The sequence below is a fragment of the Salmo salar genome, chromosome ssa03 (assembly GCF_905237065.1).
Source record: "Salmo salar chromosome ssa03, Ssal_v3.1, whole genome shotgun sequence".
Classification (NCBI taxonomy): domain Eukaryota; kingdom Metazoa; phylum Chordata; class Actinopteri; order Salmoniformes; family Salmonidae; genus Salmo; species Salmo salar.
The window spans coordinates 66,721,458-66,742,935 of NC_059444.1; the positions used below are offsets into that span (position 1 = coordinate 66,721,458).

Below are 21,478 nucleotides of genomic sequence, written 5' to 3' on the forward strand. Positions count from 1 at the left end.
AAGTATTTAATAAGATTATTTATTTCATTCAGATCTAGGATGTGTTATTTTAGTGTTCCCTTTATTTTTTTGAGCAGTGTATATGTAGACATCAATGTTGGAACGAATACTGTATTTTCCTTGATGTAGTGATGCTGAATGTAAAAAATGGCTCAACATACCCCAAGCTACCCTACAGCCAAAATATGTACAGACCCCCTTTACCTAACTTGGTAATTCTGCTTGAACACAGACCTCAATTGCCTAATTGAAAAGGTGGATATGAGAGGGGAATGAATGTATCTGGAGGAATTAACTGGGTAATTGCCTCTCATTCTGTAGATTAAAAATATACTAAACGAGTGAGGTGCCAATTGTGCAATGGACAACTTACACCTACACCCCTACGTTTCAAATCATTGTGCTTGATCTCCAGAAGTATCTTCTATGTACTTAGTTACATATTTTGATTTCCATACACCCCAAACAAGGTAAATAGTCATTGATATATTAAATTCAATATTCAATAAAAAGGACTAGTCATAAATAAATAAGTCAACTCATAATATATACACATATAATACAAATACAGCTAAATAAATATTTTTCAGCAAGTGAGATGAGTAATAATAGAAATTAAAATCGTACTTTGGACAAAAGTGGAAATGTAAACAGCTTGAGATAAATCTCCTTCACTCGGTGTGTATCATGGTATTTCCACAGGTTTGGTCCCGCCAGTGGTTTCCCTCTGATCATGTAGAACCAGCAAGTGAAACTACACAGACACCACAAACATCATGTCATATAAAGCATATTCTGGACATACTTAGCTATGTTCCCTCCCTTTTTTACCTAATGGTTTTTGAAGGTGAGACGCCTGAAGAACTTGTTTATCTCAAATACTCCAGGTCTGACTGGTACCCCTGCGGTGCTGCTCTCTCCCAGCCTCACAATCTGTCCAGCAGTGATTGCTGCCCTGAGGCTCATGCTCTTCACCACCCGCGACCCAGGCCCCAGGCCAGAGGTAGGCCGGGAGGACACAGTAATGTAGGAGGCATCCTTCTGCGGCTCCTGGTAACTCACTAAGACAGAGAAAAGGGGAGAAACAGTTGATCAGCAGTGCTACTAACAACAGCCATAATCATATTCACAATTATAAAAGAATAAATACAGCACATCACCTGCAGCAGTAAGAATAGTGTCTGTGGTGCTGGCGAGCTCCAGAAGGATTGTGGGATATGCGGGATGTAACATGAAGAGCTTTCGGATGACTGGCATGGCTTGAACCGCCCTTGGTGCCACCTGTTAACAGAGCAAGACTTGAAATAGATTTCAGCTACTGAACTCCATAGTACGACAGGCACAAATATGTAATCCTTTACCTATCAGGCTGGGGTTAATTCCACAAATTATAGGAGAGACCAAAAGGGACTTTCTATCTTCCGACTGCCAACCTGAACATTGACTATTGTTAACATTCTGTCAGCAGGGTTCTGGTTAATTCCACTGATTCAATTCTAATTCAATTCTCTCTTCCTGTAAATTCAAATTAATTCAATTAAAATTCTATTTTTGTCAATTATCCAAAGTGTCTGCTAAATGACTACGGTCAGTCTGAATTCAGAGATAATTCAATTCCAATGCTAGGTAAAATCCAAGAATTGAATATTATCCCTAACAATTCCACAAATTACATTTCAAAATTAAATTCCCTCAGACTTTCAGGCTGATCATATCAATATTCATACAGCTTAGCTATCCTGGAAATATTGAAATACAACTTTAAATGATTTTAAACAAATCATGCAGTACATTTTTCAATACTAACTGCATTAATTCCATTAATTGGAAAATGTACAAATATTAAATTCCAATTCAAATAGTTCAAACAGTCTAATTCCAATTCCATAACTTGACAATTGTTGAAATTTGAATTGAATTCAACATAAATTCTCCACTTCATGAGTGAATTCAAATATTTAATTGGAATTTCAAATTAAATTGGAATTCACCCCAACCCTTGTGCCTATACCACTGAAGGATGAACCAACATAACACGTTCTCTCATAGAAAATCTATTCCTGCTCCTTATAAGGATTCAACAAGGGACTCACAGTTGTCGTGGTGAGGTTCTTTGGTGGTCTGACAGGGTCACCGGCCCAGAAAAGGAAAGCTGATTGACCAGATGTCATGATTGAAGTACCTTCCAGGTCAAGGCGTGGACAAATAAACTCTGTCTCCCACAGACTACGCCCACTGGCTCCATCAACCACCTGAACCTAAGATCACAGAGAGATGGATGGTCATCTTTGTAAATATGTACAACTGTCTGAGAAGTATAATAGCTATAGGTGTAAGTGTTTGTAGAAGGAGATTATACTTTTCTCATTCTAGGGGCCCCAGACTTCTGTATGAGGAGATCTGGGATTCCATCATCGTTGAATTGGCCTGGTGCTGGACGACTGAGACAATGATAAATGATTCAGGTTATTTTAGCTCTATAACTTTATAGGACAGGGGTTTTCAAACCTCTCCGTCGGGGATCCCCACTCGTTCCATATATTTGAACTATTCTAGAGCTAGCACACCTGATTCAACTTGTCAGCTAATTACCAAGCCTTGATTAGGTCAAGTAGTTGAGTTAGTTCAGGGCTACAACTAAATTGTGAAACTTCTGGGGGTCCCTGAGGAGAGGTTTGAAAACCACTGTTATAGGGTATTACTTTACAGTTTTATATATTGATATTTATTACTGTATTGTTGGGAAAAGAGCTTGCAAGAAAGGCACTTCACTGCACTTGTGCACGTGACAATAAAACTTAAAGCTGTCACTTTTATGCTTAGTCATATACACCCTAATGATAAACTTCTCCATATATCATGGCGACCATATTTCCTACCTGTGTATGGCTGAGGAGGTAAGAGTCCACTCGGTGTGTGCGTCCTTCTCTCTCAGCACAGAGAGCTTGCTGGAGAGCTTGCCACACACCAGCACCCAGTCACTGCGGCTGGAGTTGAGGTTGGAGATGGAGTCCAGGCTGTTGTGGTTGTTACACAAGCCAGCCACTAGGGGGACCAAGAACTCCACTTGCTCAGTTCCACTGGACAGAGAAAGTCAAACATTCCTTCAAACAGGCACTCTACTGTAATTGTGTAACCGAGCACTTTCTTAGCCTTACCTGGAGATGTGTATGAGGGAGGAGTTGGTTTTCCTAAGCTTCTCCCAGCCGGGGTCCTTCAGTCTCAGACCAGGGGATATGGGTGTTTTTCCAGTAGCCCGAGTGTAAATATCTCCCAGGGATACAGCCTCTACAGTGCCTGAGTTAGTATAGCAGATACATTATCAGACATTTATTGATTTCAGACGAGAAACAGGTTTTTTCAAAGTCACTGTGCTTGATATAAAATGAATCACTTACCTAGTCCAAATAGAATGTAATATGCCCCCAGCTGTGTCTCATGAAACAGGGGACCAATCAGCTTTCCAGAGACATCAAAAGTTGTGAGGTTAAAGGTCACGGGATGTCCAAGCGGAGCTCCAGTCAGCCCAGACAGCAGGAGCAGTGAGAGGTCAGACACCTGAAAATAAGTTTGAGACAGTTTGATGGGAGCATTCTAGACTGACTGGAAAATGAGTGTTGTTAACACAGTGACTCTGAAGATTTGGGAGTATGGTCTATATTGTAATAATAATATGATTTATATAGTAACAATTGTCTTATTACAGCAAAAAAGATGTATCGGTGCCAAGCTAGAGATTGTCATACCTGGTCAGCAGGTAAAGTGGCAATCAGCAAGTCAGGAACAGAGTCACCTTGGAGATCTGTCAGGGAAACTGCCTGGGACTGGATCTCCCCTGGTGCTACCGACCACAGCTTCTTCCCTGAGGAGGGAAATACAATAGGTTACTCCTTACTGAACATAACACTGTTAACTACAACACATTATTAATACATCTACACAACTGCTAAAATGTTCATGCTTGTAGCTGTGAAACGGAACCATTAATAGCCATACATTTCTGTGGTTGTTGTCTGACCTGTGGTGCCGTTGACAGCAGTGAGGTGTGCAGACTCGATGAGCAGACAAACGGGGCCACTAGCTCTGTCTCTCTGGCCAGACAGGGGAACGGCGCTGTTGGGGAGGGCTCTGAGGGCAGCGCCCCCTGCTGGCAGTGGTGATGGGTGGGCTTCGTACTGCTGCCCACACTGGATGGACTCCACAGGTTCCCTGAGGACCCTCCTCCAAAGCACCTCACCACTGAATGCAGATAGGGCCACCACACTGTACTCTGGGAGAGACAGAGAGGGAGAAAGAGAAGGGGGTAAAGGTGGGTGGGGTTTATTACATGTGGTAAATTGTGTGTTCTCAGCAGTTTACTGGGACTAGCAGGATTAGATATGGAGATGAATATTACATAATCACTGGTAGATTTTTATGGTGTACAGTGAGGAGGTGGGCTTGAGAGAGAATTACGCCTAAAAATGAGGGTTGAAAATATCCTCTTCGTTACTACGACAATGTCCCTTGCTGTTTCCATAGATACCTTTGTTGTTCCCCACAGAACGGGAGAGATGGGTATTGTTGCTCTTTTGAGTGACTCCTATTAGCACATCCTCAACTGAGTCATTGTCAACATCCCACAGTGCAAGAGGAGGTGGGGTAACACCTAAAGAAGAAGAAAACCCCTGTTACAGACAGGAACGGTTTGTAACTATTATTTACTAAACTGGACCTGCGGTTGCGTTGCTAACATGCTATTATAATAATCACGGTAATGTGTAATCATAGTAATCCAGACTGTAATATCCACCCCCTGACTAAGACAGTCAGATAAATCTGAGTTTTGTGTTCTCAACTGCTTTCTCATTCAGTTGACTTTATTGTAATGTTGACTGTGTGCTTAGCTTAATCTAAAGCACTAGTCTACTCAGAGTCTGACCAGTCGGACCTGACCTGTAGTTTTCTCTTTCTCTGGTGTGAGAAAGGTGTATTGGTATCAGCAACATACAGGTAAATTGTAGTCTGTTATCATGTGTATTGTTTATACATTAGACTCCTCACTCACCTCCCACATGATCACCCAGCTCTTTCTCCCACTGCGGCCGTTTGTCCAGTTCCCCATGCTGACAAGGCACCAAAAAGGCACACAGCAGCACCACCAGCATGGCACAGACCAGAGGCACCAGGAAAAACGCTGCCCGGATGGCTCCCCTCACCTTAGCCTTCTTCCCGTCCGGGTCAGCACTGGCACTGACACCCAATCCAGGGCCACCAGAGGCCCCAAGCCCCCCTCCATCCTCTACTCCCTCATCCCTGTTTGTCTCCCTCTGGCTCCAGTACTGCATGCCCTTCTCCTCTCTCTCCTGCCTCTTTTTTCCCGGGAGCCGTTCTCTCCACTCATCATCGTCCTCCTCTTCCTCCTCTGCCTCATCTTCATCCCCTACGAGCCTCCCTGTTCTGCTCCCTCTCAGCTCTGAGGTACCTGTACCCATGCAGTTGCCCCTCCCCAGGCCATTGCGGGGATAGTTGAGGACCAGGTCGTCCTCCTCGCTCTCGTCCTCACTGTCGGCCTGAGTGAGGGGGTCATACTCTCCAAGCTCCGAGCCCTTCTTCCCTGTGAGGGACATACACACAAAGAGACACACGGTTAACCTTTTACTGCAGTGGGCTAAATCAGGGTCACACAGAGTTGTTTCTTGGTAGTCTTAAACAAATCTACGTTGAAACAAAAGTATACACCTCACACACATGGTTATGGGCTTAACAAAATGAAGACACCTGTACATGTATGTCAGATATACAGTTGAAATGTATTACATTTTGAGTTTGCATCCCAATATTACACTTAATATACGTCACAGAAGACTGAAATATAACAAAACCATATGACATAGAAACACTGGATAATGTTTATGAATTATGATATTCTGACAAATATGAACAACATTCCTCCCTTGAGGCCACTAGAGCTTGATTTGGTCATTTGACTGCAGGACAGGGGTCTACGGATCTGTTCCGGAAACAAGGCCCAGGTGAAAACTAGAATGATCTGATAGAGCATGGTGGTGCCTGATAGAACGATAGGCATCCCAAAAGGCCAGGGAAGTTACTCAAGTATTGTTTATTTTAACACCAAATGAATGATGTCCTACCCTGGTCCCAGATCTGTTTGTACTCTTGCCGACTCTATTGCTCATTGTTTGGCATGACAATAATTGCCAAGTTAAATGAAGGACCCCCATTACATGGCCTTATATGTAGTTATTTGTTGAACACGAGATTTAAGCAAGTACCTAAATCTGTTATAACATTATTATGACAGTGAGCACTGAGCAATCAAGCGACTTCGATGTGGCACCTTACTATACTGTACAGTAGCTAGCTAGTGAGGCACATAGGATTGTGAATGATGCAATGTTTTTCTATTAAAGCTTGAAAAGAAACGAAATATCAAACATTGAAAATAAGTGTCGTATTTCACCTCTCAATTCTGGACTGTCATTAAACAAATTAAAACATTTTGTGTTATTGCAATCAGCATTACTGTAGCTAGCTGGCTGGCTGTTCTAGCTAGCTCACATGAGCTAACAGAATGGCACCAAAACAACATTGAGACAAGACACGACTGGTACAAAGACTACACAACATTATTTTCACCTAATCAAGTCATATCTATTTCCCAAATAATTGCAACGCGTCTCTTACCAGGCAATTTGAGAGCACGGGACAAAGCTGCAGCCATTGCAAATTGTAACGGCGCTGTGCTGCAGAATTTATCCTCTCATCCGACGGAGGCGCCAAAGAACTGTGGTGTGTGTGTGTGTGTGTGTGTGCCACGCTGTGTGGACGTTTCGGTGACAGTAGCGAGTGCATTCTGGGATACAACGTTTTTTCTTACCAAACATAGTCGCAGAGAGGAAGAGGCTAAGTCAGTAGACGCTATTTAGCAGTTGGGTGTATTCATGGATGCCAAGGGAAGCCAGACTTCCCCCAAAAAATGTACCAATAAAGAAATTTATGTATTTTCCGTCTTTCTGTGTTTTCATAATTGTCTTTCAATGCGCAAGAGGCTGAACGTATCTCACCAGAGAAAGTATCCGAGAGAGCAAAACAGCGCCCCTCTTTCTCTGTGTGTGTAGGCCATCTATCTCATGCCGTCTGGTCATAAATGGTTTGACATTTCTGCCTCCCGTAGTATTGAATGCAAGGGAAGCCAGCGAGCGAGCATTTTGTCCCCCTTGATAAAAAAAAATCTAAATAAAATAATAGCCAATCAGTGCTGAGATAAACTCCAAAAAGGTGTCAAGGGAAGCCAGTTTGGATTTGGCTTCACCCCATCACAGAGAAATATGTCATTGATCAAAGCAACTTGAATTGTTGCATCTCATTGTGTTGTTGTCCTCCGGTGTCTAGCAAGCTAAAATTGGCCCTTTCCTAAATTAGCCATGGATGAAGATAGGGATATGGACTTGTGGTTTTACTTAATTCTCCATTCTCCATACTGGCCAATGATTATAATGGCAATTCTGATCCAATCATAACATACATTGTGCCCCTGGACTGAGAGGATGGGAGTTCAATGTGTAGGTTGTAGCTAGATGTAGAAAGCTAATGTTAACTAGCTAACGTTGCCCATGAAAGGAAGTTAGGCTAGCGAGCAAGCATTTTAGCCAGGTAGCCTAGGGCAAAAAAAATACAAGTGTGTACTGTATGACAGAGTCATAGACCGTTTCGTCAACAGGAAAGAGAGCAGGATGACATTGGCGTTTCTCTACAAGTAGGGTGAGTCAACATGTTTTTTCTTCTTGCATGAACGCACAAACACAAACACATATCAAAACCATGGACAGCCACATCATATTTAGCTTATGTTGATTGGACTAAATTGTTTTTGGTATATTTTAGTTGTCCCTGTATTAGACTAAGCATAGGTGATTTGATGGTGTTGAAATGTCGAAGTTGAAATGGTGCTGAAATAGTGGAGGCAGCTCCTGTTTTCATTGCGACTTGCAGTAACTCTCTGTGTTTCTAAATCAATAGTTGTTTAGTAGTCCGAAAATGTCGGAAACATTACTTTCTTCACCATGCTGTAGGTCATGAAACTGTTTGTTACATGCAATATGCTTTGTGGACTTTACCGGACAGAGATTACTCTCCGGTTTTGTGATGAAACAAAGGTGTGGTTGAATTTATTCTGCCACTGAGTCTTCTTACGGTCTCTGCCTTAGGCATACATCCCAGCACAAGGCATATGAACAAACAACGCAATTATCACAACGCATACACTCTATATATAAAAGTATGTGGACACCCCTTCAAATGAGTGGAATTGGCTATTTCAGCCACACCCATTGCTGACAGGTGTATAAAATCAAGCACACTGCCATGCAATCTCCATAGACAAACATTGGCAGTGATGGCCTTACTGAAGAGCTCAGTGACTTTCAACGTGGCACCGTCATGGGATGCCTGTTTCCAACAAGTCGGTTTGTGAAATTTCTGCCCTGCTAGAGCTGCCCCGGTCAACTGTAAGTGCTGTTATTGTGAAGTGGAAACGTCTAGGAGCAACAGCAACTCAGCCGCAAAGTGGTAGGCCACACAAGCTCACAGAACCGCCGAGTGCTGAAGTGTGTAGCGTGTACAAATCGTCTGTCCTTGGTTGCAACACTCGCTACCAAGTTCCAAACTGCCTCTGGAAGCAACATCAGCACAAGAACTGTTCTCCAGGAGTTTCATGAAATGGGTTTTCCATGGCCGAGCAACTGCACACAAGCCTAAGGGCCAAGCGTTGGCTGGAGTGGTGTAAAGCTCGCCGCCATTGGACTCTGGAGCAGTGGAAAAGCATTCTCTGAAGTGATGAATCACACTTCACCATCTGGCAGTCTGACTGACTAATCTGGATTTGGTGGAAGCCAGGAGAACGCTACCTGCCCCAATGCATAGTGCCAACTGTAAAGTTTGGAGGAGGAGGAATAATGGTCTGGGGCTGTTTTCATGTTCCGGTCTAGTCCCCTTGGTTCCAGTGGAGGGAAATCTTAATGCTACAGCATACAATGACATTCTAGACGATTCTGTGTTTCCAACTTTGTGGTAACAGTTTTGTGATGGTCTTTTCCTGTTTCAGCATGACTATGCCCCTTTGCACAAAGTGAGGTCCATACAGATGGTTTGTTGAGATTGGTGTGGAACAACTTGACTGGCCTGCACAGAGCCCTGACCTGAATACCATCGAACACCTTTGGGATGAATTGTAACATCGACTGAGAGCCAGGCCTAATGCTCTAGTGGCTGAAAGGAAGCAAGTCCCCGCAGTAATGTTCCATCTCTAGTGGAAAGCCTTCTCTGAACAGTGGGCTGTTATTTATTTATTTAACCTTTATTTTTCTAGGCAAGTCAGTTAAGAACAAATTCTTATTTACAATGACGGCCTACACCGGCCAAACCCGGACAACGCTGGGCCAATTGTGTGCCGCACTATGGGACTCCCAATCACGGCCGGTTGTGATACAAACTGGAATCAAACCAGGGTGTCTGTAGTGACGCCTCAAGCACTGAGATGCAGTGCCTTAGACCGCTGCGCCATTAGCAGTAAAGGGGGACCAACTCCACATTAAAGCCCATGATTTAGAATGATATGTTTGACGAGCAGGTGTCCACATACTTTTGGTCATCTGGTGTATGTTGTCGTTTTTTCTGGCTTGGCTTTCCCAGTGATTTTACCCACGCATCTCTACTGCTCTTTAGTGGTTATAACTACCAGAGATGGTTAGAATCTATACTGCCTCTGGTTATTACCCCTCCATGAAATGACTGACAAACATAATTAACAGTTTTACTGACTTTTATGGTGCATTAATGGAACCTTGTTTCATTACGGACTGGAAAGGAGGCTACAAAATACAATTTTGTGGTTGAAATTATATTTCACCACATGAGAGACCTTTCACATTGATTCATCTGATTTTGCCTGTGTCCAGCTCTGCATGGGAAGGTGTTTTACCACTTGGCTGTGGGAGGTCTGGTAGTGACAGTAGGATGGATGAGGGAGGCATGCATTGAGAAAATACAGATATGTGACACAAATACAAGGCATCATACTTAGTCATGCTCACACAGGGTCAGGAAGGAAATTATATGACAAATAATGATCAGTTAAAAATCATCTACTATATCATGCCCTTACACACACACACACACACACACACACACACACACACACACACACACACACACACACACACACACACACACACACACACACGGATTCACTCTGCTCTGTATGTTTCTATAACTTTATAGTGACATTTTGGTTTTACAGTGTTCCTACCTTTTTGTATATGTATTTTTTTGTAAATATATATACAATACTGCCACCTCGTGGCACAAAGTTAAATGCACTCGGGTTGTGGTCGAAATGCCGGAAACAATTTATGGTCAATAACTAGTAGGTTTCCATCGAAAACAGATTTTAATGTGAATATTTAAAAATCCGTATAAAAATATGCGCATTTTCCCACCAGTGGTGTTTCCAAGAAACGGACTTGTTGCTGATAAAAATCTGGGCGTGATGACGTATTTTTATATTTATTGGAAAGGAGCATCAATATCACTGTGCACTTTCACCACCCTGTGAAATTCATCATAAATTATTTAATCTGTAGCCTAATAAACTTCATGGTTTCCCAAATCGTAGTGGGAGGGGCACCCACCACGTCGTCTTCGTGTGACTCCCAAGTTTAGTTTGATATGATGGTTACTAGATCAATATTTGCGAATAAAGGCGTTTCCACAACCATGTTACCCATCATTCATTTTACCAACAAAAAAAGATCCTACCATGTAGAAAGGAACACATTACCTGTCTGCATTTATACAATTGTATCGAAACTTCCTGTTTCCATCACAGCTTTCGGATTTTTTTCATAGGGTATGACTATACTCATATAAAACTGTGGATGGAAACATGGTTATTAGCTAGGTTTCCAAACAATTGGCAACAGATGTATATATTCCAAAATCAGCATAAAGAAAATATGAGCATTTTCCCACCAGTGGTATGTTTCCACTAAACTGACTTGTTGAACATTAAAATCAGTACGTGATGACGTAGTGTGCACACAGCATAAAGTTTTTATGAACCAAATAAAAATCTAAAGTTCAATGTGTTTTGTTAAATAGCAAATGTGCCTACTCTGTCGAAAAAAAAGTTTTTATACAGTATGACATTATCCGCATAAAACTGCTGATGGAACGTGGTTAGAGAAATAGAAGGCAGAGATGTTCTTTATGTTGAAAGAGGTTTTGGAGAAGTTGCAGTAAGTCCTATTTTATGTAATAGTACGTTACAATCATTGAAAATATAATTCCATTCTGGTTCTGTGTAACCTTGTGTCAACATCCCGAAAGGGGTTTATATTTTACATGAGAGGTCGGGGCAGATCCATGTCCCGCAAGGCATCTCACAAAGTAGGTGAGTCACCGAAACAGGCGGACCTGTACCCGTTCAAAAATTGATCTCGCAAATCTAGGCGAGGACACGGGCGTCACCCCGCGTCGTTATTTTCCTTACTCATCAGTTTAAGGCATAACCAATCGATGGTCGAGGGCAGTACTTAGCTCTCTATGCAGACTATTACACTCATGGTGTTGACCATTGGCGTTCACTTCAAAAAGTATAAACTTACAGCTGCATTTTATTTTCTGAGCGCATTATGTGATACATAATTGTACGTTGTCATTCCTACATTTAATCAGGTAAAATATATCTTTTCTACGAGATTTTACTTATTTACACTGGTTTCAAGCGATTTTGAGCGCAAAGGTTGATGGGAAAGATACAACGTTTCATTTATTTCCCGCATTTTTTTTAACTTCGTGAAGAGCAATCGATACCAGAGGTCTCTAAGGCTGTGTAATTTATTTATATTTGTTTGTTTTATGTTAAAAGTATAATCTTTTGTTAACTGATGACCAATGGCATTGATGTGATCATTGACACTTCACATAACCTAATAGGCCTTTAAAACCATATAAAATATGAATTTCTTTTAAAATAATACACTCTGGTTTTTAGATCTTGCTAATCAAATGTAAGAGTAAAATAGATCTGTATTGGTATTTCAAACATAGATATATTTAAATTGTATACGTAATTATATCAACAATGTAGTTTTTCAAGGAGCTCTCGAATAAATATTTGATTGAGTTCGCCACTTTTGATCCAACTTGCCTTCCATAGTCTCTTCTCGTTTTTCTCCGTCCAGTTACGATCATTCACGCGCTTGAGTCAAAGAAGATGGAAGATATTTCTTTGGACGAAGTGATACGTCGACGCGGTTTCAACAACAAAGAAACAGTTAAAATGTATTACTTTAGCAATTTATGAGTTTGAATGCAATTTATGAACGTTATGCCTTGAGTTGTATCATTCAACGTAATGAAGGAATTCATTTTCCAGAAAGCCTAGGCTATTTCAATTCCTCAGCGGTCCTGTTCAAGGCCTGTACTCGCCGTTGGTTTAGCTACAATCATGTAGCTATTATATCGCTTCACTGCAGACACTGATTTCCCTGATATTAACGAGCCAAATACGCGCAGCTAGCTATTTATCAGGGCTCGGTTGAACTAGTTAGCTAACAAGGTAAACAAATGTTTTATCAGCATTTGATGACGGTAAGTTAGCTATCGACTAAAAAAGAACCGAATAAGGTAAACAGTTCGTTGGAATGTACGTTAGGTAGCTAGCTATAAACTAACAATGGTTACAAACGCGAAAACATATAGCTAGCTAGTTAGTATACCTATATATATGGTACAGAGCGCGGCAGTCTCGTAGATCTCTACCTAGAGCCATATGTAATCAACTAGTTGTAGCCTAGTCCTCCATGATCTAATATCCACATTTTGGAAAACACAAGGAGCGCATATCAGAACAGCTAACGTTATACTATTTGATTTTGTATATCGCTTTGAGTGTACCTAGAGAGCCATACTGAATGTAGGACAAAATCAAATACTATAGCTGGTCTTATACGCGCTCCATGTGTGTTTTGCTAAATGTGGATATTAGATCATGTAGGATTAGGCTACAACTAGTTGACTACCAATGTCGACCTCTTCCTCTTGTCTTTCAGGCCTATGTTCGGCAGGGGTGCAGGAGGGGTCGGGAGGACCTTTGATGCCCGACAGAAAATTGGGATGACAGATGTCAGACAGAGACTTGGTGGAGGAGGGGGAACCGGTAACCAAAAACCAGACCTGGATAGATTTTCAGTAGTATCAAATATTCAACGGAATTACTTTGTTGGAACTCAAACAATTATTTAATTCTGAACAGCTTTTGGAGCAATGCTCAAGGTAATGGGTGAAATAATACCATTTGCCAGAGTTGAAGCAGGTATTTTGTGTGAGGACCTGCCTGTTGCCCTATTGAAAAAATGCTTATTGAGACTTCAAGACATCTATGTATATGCCTGATCTGGATGTCTCTTACCTAAGCCCCATTACAAAATAATCTTCTGTTTCAAACTACACATTTTACTGTTGACTACATTACATTCTGTTAAGCATTCTTACAAGTCAGATCAGACATTGGAATTGGTTCTTGCCTTCTGCTCACTCTTGTCCTGCTCTCGCTTCCTCCAGCTTTTCAAGTGAAGGATGCCAGAGAGAAACTCGGCCAGAAAGATGCCCGCTTTCGAATCCGTGGCGGAGGAGGAGCAGGTGGGGTCCAGGATGCCCGACAGATGATCAACTCACGGAAAGGAGGACAGAATACATTTAATGTTACCCCACAAAGTTTACAGCAGATACCAGCAGCACAGCTACAGACACATGTGCAGCAGATACAGATACACACTACCAACGACATTGCCAGTGCAAATGCCAGGCAGTTTACCCCCAACCTACAAGGAATGAACATTAGAGCTGGGGTTACGCCACAGCTGGGGGGTGCACCTAAGAGGATGATGGATGCTCGTGATAGGCTGAGCCTCAAGAGGAGCATCGGAGCTCCACCAAGCCAAGGAATGGCAGCACCCATGAAGATCACCAAAACCATCCAGGTAAGTGATCAGGCTGACAGTTGGCTCCAAAGTGATAGTAACCACAGGTCCAGGATCTGCTCTAATATTATCCAGGCTTAGCTACTAGAGAGAATTGACCCTCTTGTCGCTCAAGATGTGCACGGATAAGAGAAAATGCAAATTCTTGCATTGTTTATAGTGGCAAAGCATTGCCTCGCTCCAAACATAGTTGATAGCTAAAGTTAATTGGAAATTAGTTTAAAATTCAACTGGGCTTATTTGCTATTTAGTTGTTGGTAGCATGCTTTTAGATTCAAATATATTAATTCACCTTCTGAATAATGATTTTATTTAACTTTTTTTTTTAGCAGCAAAGACCGGTAGGGATGTCAAGTGGGATCCGTATGAACATGCCAAGCAGGGGTTCCCAGGTAAGGGACATTTTTTGAAAAGATAAGAATCAGAAGGTTAGATGGCAGAATTGATTCAAATTTTCTTTCGAGTGTATCAACTGAATTTGGTTGATTTCTGCTGGTCATGCGCCACTGCAATGCATATGTGAGTGAGTAACGTACCATCTCTCCCTCAGTCTTTCTCAGGTGATGATGATATTCCTAGCAAACAGATGAAGACCACTACTGGCAACCATATGATGCAGTCACGGGTGCGAAGACTATGCTAGATTTTCTTAACTTTTCTCTATTTCTTTTCCCTAAATTATCTGTAATTCTTTATTATTCAATGTAACTCGAATATCCCTTTAATACTGCCACACTGGCTGTATTGGTATCTCACTCTCAAAACTTTCCATCCATTCATTGAAAAGTTTCAATGCTTTCTCTCTTTCTCCAACAGCCTGGCACCATGGGCTGCCCTTTCTCCATGTCAGCCCCCATCACTAAAGTAGTCAAAAACGATGCATACACCGCTCCTCGTCCCCCAGTGCCTGTGGCACCTACAAGGCCCAACCCTAGTGTAGGGGCCTCCCGCTCCTCTGCTCCCGCCTTACAGCCCATCTCCAGGACCCTCAGGCAGGCAGGGCCCACAGCGGAGCCCAGCTCCCAGCCTCCTCCGCCCCCACAGGTCAGTATCCACATGTCCATTCACCCAGCTACTTGAACACTGGATTACATAAGGTCATCTCTATAGGAATGTGTTGGTAGGGATGCTAGCAGATACCTATAGACTTCTAGTCATTGTGCTAATGCTAGTTATCATTGGCTCGCAAAACTACCTCTAACTTCATACTGGACAGAGACATCCAAATGGTATCCACAAGTTCATCTGACTCTGGGGAAGTAGATAAATGGCCTCCTTGTCAAAATCCCCAAGTATCTCTCTAACCCTGCGGTGGGCAATTCCAGTCCTCGGGGTCCTGATCGGTGTCAGTTTTGCCCCAGCTAACCCACCTGACTCCAATAATCACCTAATCATGATCTTCAGTTTAGAATGCAGTTTGATTAATCAGTTGTTTATTACGGATGGAGAAAAAGTGTGACACCAATCAGGCCCCGAGGACTGGATTTTCCCACCCCTGCTCTAACCGGTTAACAAGCGGTAAAATTAGTTCCCGAACAGTACAATAATGTGACCAACAGAAAATGCTTTGCATGCGTAAAAGGAACTGACATTTTTCATATGAAGGAAAGCGTCCATGTTTCAAACAATTAAGTAAATGTTTTCAACCTGTAACTGCCACTAGCTCAGATTGTAAGGTGGTGGTTGAACGGAGAGGACGTGCACTTGTTTTTTTTTAACCATGCCAGATCGGCTACCCTGGTTGGAAAGCAGTGCAGTTTGCTTCATATTAGAAGTTAAGAAATACAAATAGTAGTAATAGAAAGCTGGGATCCTCTTTTGAATAGACACACATCAACACGCGATTGCATTTAGAATTGTTCCGCAATGACTGGGCTTATAAGAACACGTCTCACTCCAAGCAGGTAGCAACCAGCTGTTTGAGGAGTTGCGAGTGCTCAATGCCCGACAGGTGATATTCTGCTCAAACTAGGCTCTGTATGCGGTGCGCATTTAATAAATAAGATGCATAACGAACTAATGAAAACACACGGCAATTTAATTCCACTAAGTTATGCAAATTAAACTATAGACTGATAAGCATGACCGGTTAAATATATTGATGGCGGCTAACCGACTAACGGTCAACTGCATCCATTTAAAAAAAAAATCTCAATATCAAATAATTTCTGGGTAACAATTAAGTGCCTAATGTGATTTATTTTGAAGATTTTAATCGAAAACAAAAATGTATTCTTAGCAAAGAGCAATTTCTCAAGCAAGAATTTTGCTAGGACTGTCTAGGAGTGGTCTGAGTGAGGAGGAGAAAACTGAAAACTAGCTGTTATTGGCAGAGAGGTTTGGAACTCTTTATGTCTATTGACTAATTTACCGCATAGTGAGGTCACCAGGCAGCCCAAAACTCCATCCCACCTCAACAGGCTGAAATTTCAAGTGGTCTTTTCAAATGGCTCCTACACTCAAAAGGCATTATAATTTTCACAGTATTATTCCAACTTCATAGTTTGGAAATGTATATAAACCACAGGAAAGTCACATTTTGGACTGCACAGGGCCTTTAACATCACTAGTTGGCAGCATAGTAAGCCTCGGGGTCAGTATTCAATCTACTTCTCTCTCGTTGACGATAGATGAACGTAACTACCATTGGCTTGTTGTGTTGGTATGAGCTGTATATGTATTTGATTGTAAAATGTTTTGGTGCACCCCTTCAGCCTACCTTCAGTCCTCTGGAGGGGACTAAGATAACAGTGAATAATCTGCACCCCCGTGTCACTGAAGAGGACATAGTGGTAAGTGCCTCATGCTGTTCAGTTCTCTGCTGTTTTAGATTCTCTAGCTGTGTGTAAATTGCAGACCTGCTTATGATGCAGCCATGACTCATTTATCACATTCAACTGACCTTTTTCCTGTGTTCTTGTGACGGTCCACAGGAGCTGTTCTGTGTGTGCGGTGCCTTGAAGCGAGCGAGGCTGGTGAAGGTGGGGATTGCTGAAGTGGTGTTTGTGAGGAAGGAGGACGCTGTGAGCGCCTACAGGAAATACAACAACCGCTGTCTGGATGGTAAGGGCCTTCAGCAAGGGCAACATTTATTTTAAGGTTGATTGAGTTTTTTGGGCACCAGCCTCTGGTAATGATGCAGGTGGTGATGAATAGTTATCTGAAAATACATTGGTTTTACTTTCTTAAATCTTTATTCATTATCTTCCCAAGGCCAGCCCATGAAGTGCAATCTTTACATACAGGGGAATGTCATCACTTCAGACCAGCCCATTCTTTTGTAAGTCTCTCTGTCTGTCTCTGTTATATTCATATTTCTCACTGCCCCCTTGGTTGCGTTGCATGTAAATCAAACTTTCCAGTATTAAATTGTAGTGCATGATTTCTTCCTTTCCAATTGCAATGCACGTTGTCTTTCAGCATCACATAAAATCTTAAATGGATCTCCTCTTTTTCTCTCTCACAGGAGGCTCAGTGACACTCCAGGCAGTGGAAGGAAAGAGGGTCTGCCCCTCTCTTTGTCCCGCCCCGGGGGTCGTCCAGCCTCCTCTCAGCCCACACCTGAGGTGGATCCCCAGACCATCCTCAAGGCCCTGTTCAAATCTACTGTCCAGACTCCCTCTACCACAGAGTCTCCCGGTTCACAGTGCACAGCCTTCCGCATTAAGATATAACTTTCTAGTACATCCACACACATACGTGTCACACAACACATAATACATCCACCCTCCTGTTTGACAGAGACATCTACTGACGTGATCAAATAGCATGATACTGTATTTGTATACATTTGACAGATCATTGGCAGGTTGTAACATCTAAAATTAACACACTGATGTCGATGTCCAGATTTTTTGGAAAGAAAAACATTTGTAGCCCCTGCGTACTACATAGATGCATGTCTCATAATGGACCAATGTGAGGCAGTCTGATTTGTTGATTTATCGTTTTAATCAAATTTGGTGGGGGGATAAACTGGACAGTTGTGGGTATTTTTTGTATCACATGGTTCACTTTTACAACTGTTCAAATAGTTCACATTGAACACCCCTCTTGGAATCATGAGATGTTTTGTGCTCGTTGGAGTCTCCTCCCCCCCAAACCGATGGTCTCACTATGACCTGATGCACGAACCCATGAAAATACTTGTACTGTGAACTACAGGCAACAGTGGTTCTTGTACTAGACATAAAGTTTGATTTCAGAATGACTTGTACACGCTCGTATTCCATTGTGGTATTTGGTTTGCCGTTCTCCTTTTTGTGGCATTCAGGTTCTATGCTTATTTGTGGCTGTTATTTGACTTTTTATTGCTTTTTTCGCAGCTTAGAGAAGTTATGCTAATTTGCTCAATTTATGTTCAACTGTCTGTAAATTGCTTTTTACAGCTGCCTTTTATGTCAGTCATGAAGATATGGTAGTGAGGTCAGATCTCTGTACAAGTTAATTACTGCCAATAAATATGTTGCTTTATAAAGATGTGTTCATATTGATGTGAGTGTATATATAAATCATTGGTTCATATCCTTATTTCTCAATAGAATTTTGATAATTGTGCATTAGTGTCTTTAGGTCTGTCTGCTAGACTGGGGTTCACAAAACCTTTTGGGGCCGGAGATCCATTTTGTGATAGCAAATTCATCAGGGACCCCCTCATAAACAGATGACAATGCGAGTGCAATTTAAAAAGGGCCTACAAGGAGTTTTACATTGTCTGCTGTGCATTGCCGGGCGAACCCAGGCCCTGGGAAGGAGCATTTAAAATACCCTGCTCTTGGCATCTGAGAGAAAATGTAGCCGTTTTAATTTTGTCATGGGGCAGACATGTTTTGTTGTTGCAGCTTTAAAGCTATTATCCTGCAATTCTACACATTTTGCCATGAGGCAGAGAGCAAACTGCTGTTTTAAAGCTTTGATTGGGGAATAGAATTGAGTTTAAACATTTATAAATGGTGTGCTGTGAATACCAATATCCCTGAGCCTCCCTAGGCCCATATTGCCCAGGGTTAAGGACATCAATTGTAGATAAATACTATTACATAGTGTTCTAATTTGTAAGTCGCTCTGGATAAGAGCGTCTGCTAAATGACTTAAATGTAAATACTTTAAATTTATTCCACAGATCCCTTGGCCAACCGTTGTATGTTAGTCATTAAAAAAATGAAATGTAAAACAGATATGTTGAGATCTGGCCCCCCTGCAGTACACCTGGACCCCACTTTGAGAACCCCTGTGATAGACAGCTAGAGCCTCTAAAAATTAGGATTAACATTTTTGGTGTCGGGGATTTGTATTAAGCATATTTAGACTACAACCAATCCATTTCTACTTCCTGTGTGAAAGGTCGCAAAGAAGATGGCGCCGTCCAAGACGAAACATGCCAACCAGACTTGTGTTATTCCAGGAGGTTTTACGGGTAACCATTGCTAAAATAACACACGTAAACGGAGAATGTGTTTAAAAATATATAATTTGAGGTTTGTTAGTTTGCTCATGATCTCATTCTGTTTCATCCACGCTAGCTTGCTTCTAGCTAGCTAACTCCACAACGTATGTCGAACACTGAACTTAAGCTTGCTTCAAGACCAAACTTTGTAAACACATGAGTCTTGAGGTTGTTGATGCCTTATGGTGATTAAGGATTAAAAACGGTCAACTTGATGTCTGTATATTATTTGAACTGCATTCCCTAAGACTACATCATGTAGCTTAAGCAAATATTGTCTACTATGTTTTACTCTCAGGCTAAAGCCATTAGTAACCTCTGCGTCTCCCTGGAGTTGTAGACCATGTATTAGGACCTGCCTAGACAGATGTATGTTTTGACTGTATTTTGATTTAACCACTCTTCTCAGTGCTTTCTCTACAGTTCAGTACTGACAGTGTTGCCCAGCACAAAATATGTGTGAAAGAGCACCGGGTGCGAGCAGAGAAAACCACACAAAGACCCCTCGACAGAACACTGTTTGTCCTTAACATTCCCCCATATTGCTCTGAGGTACGTTTATGTTGTGAAGACTTTCAATTACCAATCAGTGTGCATGTGATTGTTGTACTATTAGCAAGTCTACAGAAAAATGAAATGTTTGTGCTACAGCTGTCTGTGGCCAAATAAGGTATAAATGTACTAATCTCTTTCTGCTGTCTTTTAGGGTGTCATAAAGGAGCTCTTCTCTCAGTTTGGTCCTGTTCAGTCTGTGGAGCTGAGGGAGAAGCCAGGGTCCTTTGAGCACTCAGGACCCAAGCTGGCCAAGTATTTCACCCCAGCACAAAAACAGGTATGCCCTGAATCCGGACAACGAAGCTCAGTGTTTAGATCAGATTGATTATTGAAGTGCCTATGGACACCTTTTCAGTATTGAGCCTTTTCTGTTTCCATTCCCCACAGGGGTTCAGAGTGGGTTACATCGTGTTTCAGAAGGCCATCAGTATTACAGCAGTGAAGTCCCATCCCCATGATGTCCCATTGGTTGTTTCCACAGAGCAGCGACCTGTGTGGACAGGTCTACAGAGTGAGTGAGCTTTAAAGTCCTCTTCTAGATGCTTGGTCTTTTCTAAATGTCAGCAGAATGTATCAAATTGGAAAGACATTTCACCCAGATTTAATACAGTATTTAACATGCCTTTCACTGTCTCGCTTTGTTTCTGTCTTTAGAATGGATTCATCAGTACAAGCTGTCATTTTCTCAGCCAGACAAACTACAGGAGGCAGTTGACACCTTCATGCAGGATTACGATAAGAGAAAAGAAGAGGTCAGATTCTCCCGCTGAGGAGTTGAGATTGAGATACATTTTGGTATTTGTTATTAACATACTTTTTTTTGTTTCTTACCCAGGAGGCAGAGTGGCAAAAGGAGGCGGCTGAGGAGCAGCTGGAGGATGAGGAGGGCTGGGTAAAAGTTACCAGGGGTAAAAGCGGGACCAAGACCCGCCCCCACAGTGAGGTATCCAATCAGAAAGCTCTGCAGAAGGAGAGTAGAAAAAGGAAGCGGAAGGAGCTCATGAACTTCTACACCTGGCAGCACAGAAACACACAGAAAGAACGTAAGTTATGGTTCCAGTCATTTGACCACAACAGAAGCACAATGTGTGAAATCATTTTATTCTTTAGTGCAAAATTAACTTTTTTGTTTAGTCATTCTGGCTTCACTGCTAACTTTGTCCATATTACTCAGTCACTCTGCATTTTGAAAAGGGTTATTCTCTCTTTCAGATATCGCTGAACTGAGGAAAAAGTTTGAGGAGGACAAACAGCGAATTGCTTTGCTAAGAGCACAGAGGAAGTTCCGACCTTACTGAATCAGTGTCTTCTGAGATTCTCCCCACCTTCCTGTTTTTTAAAACCACCTAACCCAACCATTGTCAATAAATATCAATTTGTGTAGTTTTGTTTGTCACTGACAGTAATTTATGGAGTCTACCAGTTTGATTGG

The 21,478-nt window shown here is 41.9% G+C and overlaps 3 protein-coding genes and 1 non-coding gene across 6 annotated transcripts; 2 read left to right on the top strand and 2 right to left on the bottom strand.

Annotated features, from left to right (window-relative positions):
• Positions 1–466: 466 nt before the first annotated feature.
• On the bottom strand, positions 467–6,834 carry LOC106607128 (protein FAM234B-like). Of its 2 annotated transcripts, XM_014203748.2 has the most exons (13): positions 6,688–6,834; positions 5,048–5,596; positions 4,526–4,648; positions 4,019–4,270; positions 3,747–3,862; positions 3,399–3,558; positions 3,159–3,297; positions 2,880–3,080; positions 2,360–2,441; positions 2,094–2,258; positions 1,161–1,281; positions 832–1,061; positions 467–754 (listed from the first exon to the last, which is right to left on the bottom strand). In XM_014203748.2, the coding sequence occupies exons 1-12, from the start codon at positions 6,722–6,724 to the stop codon at positions 832–834; spliced, it is 2,175 nt and encodes a 724-aa protein (XP_014059223.1). In that variant the 5' UTR covers positions 6,725–6,834; the 3' UTR covers positions 467–754. The 2 variants fall into 2 exon arrangements, with proteins under 2 accessions (XP_014059223.1, XP_045571113.1); XM_045715157.1 differs by having other exon boundaries at positions 467–1,061.
• Positions 6,835–11,413: 4,579 nt separating this feature from the next.
• Positions 11,414–11,568, bottom strand: LOC123741931 (U12 minor spliceosomal RNA). The gene has a single exon (XR_006769455.1). It is a non-coding gene; the product is annotated as a U12 minor spliceosomal RNA (small nuclear RNA).
• A 621-nt stretch (positions 11,569–12,189) lies between these two features.
• Positions 12,190–18,522, top strand: LOC100380702 (polymerase delta-interacting protein 3). 2 transcript variants are annotated; one of them, XM_014203744.2, is made up of 10 exons: positions 12,190–12,345; positions 13,116–13,222; positions 13,627–14,045; positions 14,375–14,437; positions 14,596–14,670; positions 14,862–15,089; positions 16,760–16,837; positions 16,979–17,108; positions 17,259–17,325; positions 17,512–18,522. In XM_014203744.2, exons 1-10 carry the CDS (start codon positions 12,278–12,280, stop codon positions 17,717–17,719), a joined length of 1,443 nt encoding a protein of 480 aa, XP_014059219.1. In that variant the 5' UTR covers positions 12,190–12,277; the 3' UTR covers positions 17,720–18,522. The 2 variants fall into 2 exon arrangements, with proteins under 2 accessions (XP_014059219.1, XP_014059220.1); XM_014203745.2 differs by having other exon boundaries at positions 14,378–14,437.
• Positions 18,523–19,379: 857 nt separating this feature from the next.
• On the top strand, positions 19,380–21,428 carry zg14 (Gastric cancer antigen Zg14 homolog). The gene is made up of 7 exons (NM_001141859.2): positions 19,380–19,461; positions 19,901–20,043; positions 20,198–20,323; positions 20,434–20,557; positions 20,701–20,798; positions 20,882–21,089; positions 21,259–21,428. The coding sequence occupies exons 1-7, from the start codon at positions 19,401–19,403 to the stop codon at positions 21,342–21,344; spliced, it is 846 nt and encodes a 281-aa protein (NP_001135331.1). The 5' UTR covers positions 19,380–19,400; the 3' UTR covers positions 21,345–21,428.
• The last annotated feature ends 50 nt before the right edge of the window (positions 21,429–21,478 follow it).